Genomic DNA, 6000 nt, shown 5'->3' on the forward strand with positions numbered 1-6000 from the left:
TCGCTTTTGGTCTTAATGCAGGAGTATTTCTGCTATTGTTTCTAAAGAGAGGTGACCTGTGAATAAGACTAACATTTTCCAGGGATTATATTTCATCTGAGGTACAAATCAAAGGATCCTGACATGAGATGGACTGGTATTTTAACTAAGCTTCAATTCATACGCAGTTTCTTAAAATATCATCACCTTCACATACAGTACCGGTGACGGTTGTTCAGTAATTTGCTGGCTAATGTGTTGCGAATGTAAAGAAATGTCATGATCATTACATCCCAAGAGCAACTTTCCGCTCATGTTCTTCCAGCAGTCGCCTCTGTGCAGCATCTTCAGTCCTTAAATAGCTCCATATAGATAGCATATCTCAATCAGTGGGTCACAAGCCTAAAGTGGGTCACAGGACTGCTCTAAAAAGTGTACGTGTACCCAGAGCCGAGTGGCTAGAAAGACGTTGCAATTTCAAAGATTTTGACAGTGTACCGCCTAATTATGAAGATTTTGTACACAACCAGCTGGTAGCATTGTAGTCTATATTTACCTATTGAGTATAAGTGAGCTTCAGGAGACGGCTACATTAACTTTAAATAAAGACTAGTGTTGGCAAAACCTCTGCAGCTGGAAAAAGAACCTGTCAAAGTGCCAAAAACTGCAGTTCCTCTAACAGCCACTTGAGGCTGGCTCCAAAACAAGTCAGTCAAATAGACTCTAATGCACAATGGGCATCATCACTCTGAATGGCATGTTTGCACACAGGCATCTGCAGCCATAGGTGTCTGCTATACCTCACCTCCATTGTATTGAAACCACTACGATGGACCTCTCATCACAATCTGTCCAACTATTTTGTGCTTGGTTATAGTGAAATTGCACTATTTTATCAGTATGCTGCTTAGCATTGATATTGCTTTATTGTTACACTACTTAAAAATTCTAGGGAACACATTACCTAGGCTACTTCTGTGCTCACATTTAATACTGCTGCTGCTGGCACCTCATGGCATTGCATTTATACTCTGAATCAGGTCGCCTAGCATCAACTACAGCAGCTTATTTGAAACGAAGGACGGCGAATGACCTTCATTTTGTTTGCACTAAGAAATGCTGCTGCCTGCGAGCTACAATCACCAATAAAATGTTCTTCAGTATTTTTTTTCTATATACCTTTAAAAATATTGTTATTACAGATGTCCTCAGAATATCACAATAGAATTATGAGGCTATATCCCCCACCCCTAAATGTGACCAGCTACCATTGTTCTGGTCATGGTCTACTAGCATCTATAAGAGTTAAAGATAAAAAATAAAAAAAACAGCAAGATTTTGTAAGTGAATGAGCTTTATGTAACCACCTGATTGTTTCCCCCTGGTTAAGCTCCTCATTCATCCAGCTGGAGTAGCTTTGAAAGTATTTTCAGAAACAAATGAACTGATCTGACCTAGAAATTTATATAAGACTTCTATATATGTCTCATCTGCTGTTTGCATTAGCTGCTGCGCTTAAATGTTTTAGGGTAAGATAAGGTCAACAGATGTGAAGCTCTCACAAACCTACTCTGTATTCTATACAGTTGTAAACAATAAGCCTTTTGGCCCTATGCTGTCATTGTCATGGGAGTAGCACCCCGCTATCAGCCAAATGCCGGGGCAGTTCTTAGGCCTCCACCAAATGTTGCAGCACAGAGATGCACAGAGGGGAACTGCCAGGATAATCGCTGCATCGTGAGTTCATTAAGAAGGAAGGAACCCGTGCCACTTTCATCATCAAGGAAGAAAAGCAGTAAAAGAAATTATCAAAAGTTGAAGAGACTGATCTTAAGGCACCGCTTCTGCTTTGTCATTTTCTGAGCAAAATATTTATCGTTGAAAGCCTGGGGCGGGGTTTGGGGGCACACTGTCTATTTGAAAGGGGCCAGTGATCTCTTTCTAGAGTGAAATCACTTTCATAGACCGAAGTGATGGGAATTCTTTCATTAGGGCCCTTTCCACTGGGCCTCCAATTAGCAGAGCTCTCTGAACAAGCTGAGACTGTTCATGGAGGTCTCTTCTGGGAAACAAAGAGCAATTTAGACCCAATTAAACTTGGGGTTTGTTGGTACCCAGAGCCTTTTACACTGACTACAGTGTATGAGAAAAAAAGAAAGAAAGAAAAATCTTTATGGAAAAAAAGGAAGAAGACTTTGAAGTCAAGTCGGGGAGGGGGGGTTTACTAGTAGCATGTGTAACTGAAGGGGCCCTAAAAAATAAAAGCCATTTAACTACGTTAGAAAGAAGGCAATGTAGTGAAGAAATCTTCCAAATGCATGAGTTACAATTAGAGACTATTTGGTAAATCTCACAGTCAGTCTAACCAATAAATTGTAATGAAACACCTCATCTGTAAACAAATTAGAATCTTTGCTCACAGATGCCGTCGAGCACAGCAGGCTCTGCATCTCAGTGGATTTTTAGGAAAAACTCAGGTTTGGTGATCTCCTCTGTTCCACTGCACTGGTCTGACTCATCAAATGGAGGGAAGGAAAAAAAAGACTCAGAGGAAAGAAGATTTTGCTAAAACAATCACTGTGAATTGAGGCAGAAGCTGTTTGTTTTAAACGCTTAAATGCAGGCTCTCAAGTCTCTCTCAACCTACAGGTGATTGCAGGCTATCGATCTCCAAGGTGGTGTTTTTATGCGGGGGATTGTGCTCCTTAAGAATCTCACCGCACTGGGCTGCCAAGTGAGATGAGATGACTTCAAAAAGACACAGGGAGCCATTTGTGGCTCGATGAATAATCTCAAAATGCAGCTTGGGATTTGAATCCAAGTCCTGCTGAATTTAATGACATGGTGAATTCAGGACCTCCGATTAGCCCTGCTGACCCTGGTGACATCCCCCCCAAACATTACATGAAATTAAATTTTAAAAAGCTGTGTTTGAAGAACAAGCTTATAGATTTACTTTCCACCTGCAGAGATTTTAAGAAGTCTGTCATCAAATCTTTGTCTTTGAATGAATACTTGTTTCCTGTCTTACACAAAAACAGGAACCCTGAGTGGGACTGTGAAGCTTAATAGTTTCCAGAAGTTGTTCTGTCCGTGTGTGTGTGTGTGTGTGTGTGGTTGTGTGTGTGGTGTGTGGTGTGTGTGGGGTGTGTGTGTGTGTGTGTGTGTGTGTGTGTGTGTGTGTGTGTGTGTGTGTGTGTGTGTGTTCATAAAGTCCGGGGGGTGCAGCAGAGGCGTTTAGAGCTGCTCACTATCTACCTGCAGATCACAATATGACTGTCGGCATTTCGGGGGCACAGATACGCAACAAACTGAATAATGGCACCGACACACAGCAACAGTGCACAGCGTTACGCATGCCTGTTGATGGCAGCACATCCTCGGAGCTTAAAGATGCAGAAAAAAACCAAGTGTGCAGTGATGGACACGAACGGGTCCTCTGCTCTTAATAAAGCACGATCCAGCCACGGATGGGACAAAAGTGTGGCAGTGCGGTTTGACTGAGGGGTAGCTCGGCTGCTGTCATCGCATCAGCGCTCTCGGGGAAAACTGTTGAACGTGAACTGACTGAAGTCGAGACACATCAGATAGGCTCGATTACAGCTCGGCAGAGGTGCTCACAGCTCTCTTCTTTTTTAATGAGACGTGGTACTATCATAGCTTAAAAAAACGCCTCAGACTGCAGGTCGACACATTTTTCTAATGAAGGTATCGACACGTAAACATGAGCTTTGAGCTGTTATCGGGGCCTATGCTGGGATGCGAGCGCCTGAATCAAGTGAAGGGTGGCGGGGTGCTGATGGAGGGTTTGGAGGTGGGGTGCTGTGACATTGCAACATTCACACGCTTCACCGGGACACAGTAACAAAAGACCGCTTTAATTGTCTCGCCTAGGTTTCATCCCCTCCACGTTGCTCCGCTCAGTGGGGGCAGTCGTTCCCCCTTCCACCGGGTGCAGTGTACTCTCATTGCAACGAAGGCACAGAGCAAAATAAATCCCGCACTAATCACTGTGCACACATCACCTAACGGCTATAGATCTTTTGAGCAATTGGCACAACACTCTGGGTAACATTCAATCAGCTCTGCTTACCATCAATGGCCCTGGCTGGAGCGATTACTTCCAAATTGTGTATGAATCCCAAGAAAAGCAATCCTGTTGCCAGCATGTTGGCCGCGATGCGCAACATTGTAGCCTATCTTGGAAGAATATTACTCATCAATCGCTTCTTGCTCCTGTCAAAAGCTGGAGGTTGCAGAGCAGACAGGCGACGACGTGTAACCGTGTGCCCCGGCGGGGATGCTCCTTGCTGGAAATCCGCTGTCTGGGTGCGCAGTGAGTGCTGACAGGGCTGCTGCTTGCTGTCTGCCCACACTCGGAGAGTAAGTCTTCCAGACTTGTCCAGGCAAAAAGCCGAGGCTTTCTCCCAGCCCGGGTTGCCTAAGGGGTCCTCGGATGCATGGAGAGCCCTGCCACAAAGGCTAGCAGGCTGAATTGAGCATCAAGCTAGCCCGGCTTGTAGGCGAGATGAAGGAGCTCGCTGGCGCTTGTAATCATGCAGCTGTCCGCCTTTTGTTCTCCCTGCCCCGATGGAGAAGAAGTCACAGGGGGGGAATAAGAAGTGGATCAAATGTTCCTCTCCTCCCCGCCACCTCTGCTGCTGCTGGCCACAGATTGAGCCTGAAGCCCGGAGCCCAGTCAGTCAGCGGTCTGAGTGACGTCGCAACATCAGGGGGCTCAGCTGGCCCTCCCCTCTCCCTCCAGCACCACCCGACACCCCCATCACCACCATTCACCTCCTTCAAATTAGGCTCACTCATGTAAACTCGCAAACTGCAGTTGCTACCACGGTAGGGACTCTCAGTCCACCTTATTAAACGGATTTGACATTTAGATTGTGACATAAAAACACCCGGTCGTTCCGGTATTGTCGTTATTTTCAAGTACTTTGCAACTTCATCGGGATTTGACGTTGATTTGATCTGAATTTTCGCAATAATATTGGAAGTTGCGGTCAATCCTTAACAAATGTATTGAACAAGCCACCCAGTTGAAGCTTTATGCCGCGGCTGCCCTAAATTTGTCAGTAATTACCTAAATTATTTATGTTTCTGTAATGCTTAATCCACCAGCATGTAGGCTCCTTAATTCAAAATGACATTTTTAATGCTAAACTTTAATTATTGTCGTTATCCACCAAAATTCAAATGTACTGTTTTACAAAAAAGATGAAAAGCAGAATAGTATTATTTCATTTAAGATGCCAAATTCATCACTGAACAGGATATGTAGTTTAGGTGTTTGAATGTTATGTTGATTAACAACATTAAGTCAGTTTGCTATTTGCCCAATAAAAATCTTTAGTTTTAAACAAGTTTCTGACAGATTTCTAATATTTGTGCTTTCATATTTTTATGACTGGTGGTCTAATAAATTTGCTAAGCACAGCAAACAATTTGCATCTTGATAGGACCCAATGACTTGCAGATTTTCAGACCCCCAAGCCAGCTACCTTCTGGTTGCAGCCTTCACAGAACTAAGTTTAATGACATTTGAAGAAGACCCCACATGACCCCATAAACCTATTATGATGCACATAGTCTTGAAATCACGACTTTGAAGGACATGATCCTTGAAATGGAATGACGTTTTAGTGGAAGAATGCTTTACTCAAGAATCAGAGCCATACTTTTTAGTGATGTGTGTGGCCATGACTGGTATCTGATGCTTGCTTTCTGCCTTCAACAGGGTTCAACAGTACCCATGAACAAGCTTCTTACTGTGATAATGAGGAGAAAGTCACGTAATGTGTTAGAAAATAGTGTGCAGAGGCATAATTACCACAGCAACCATTTTACTATTTAAAAAAGGTAACCAAAAAGTAACCAATCGTAGACAAAGCTGACACACTAACGGTTTTGTAAGCTGTGAACTGACTAGTATGGAGGGAAACACCCATCTGTACATCAAAAAATGTGTGGGGATTTTTTTTTTACCCAGAATGATGACAGCGGATGTTG

At 43.6% G+C, this 6000-nt stretch overlaps 1 protein-coding gene across 4 annotated transcripts in view; it reads right to left on the reverse strand.

Moving 5' to 3' along the window:
* LOC102313955 (low-density lipoprotein receptor-related protein 1) overlaps positions 1–4701 on the reverse strand; it is a 96247-nt gene extending 91546 nt beyond the window's left edge. For all 4 annotated transcript variants that reach the window (XM_042222092.1, XM_042222091.1, XM_042222090.1 and 1 more), the window contains exon 1: positions 4073–4701. In XM_042222092.1, coding sequence (XP_042078026.1) covers positions 4073–4169 — 97 coding nt within the window. In that variant the 5' untranslated portion in view covers positions 4170–4701. The remainder of the gene's footprint in view (positions 1–4072) is intronic.
* Between the last annotated feature and the right edge of the window lie 1299 nt (positions 4702–6000).

Source organism: Haplochromis burtoni, unplaced genomic scaffold (genome assembly GCF_018398535.1).
Source record: "Haplochromis burtoni strain Fernald_Lab_line unplaced genomic scaffold, NCSU_Asbu1 Contig_79, whole genome shotgun sequence".
NCBI classification, from domain to species: domain Eukaryota; kingdom Metazoa; phylum Chordata; class Actinopteri; order Cichliformes; family Cichlidae; genus Haplochromis; species Haplochromis burtoni.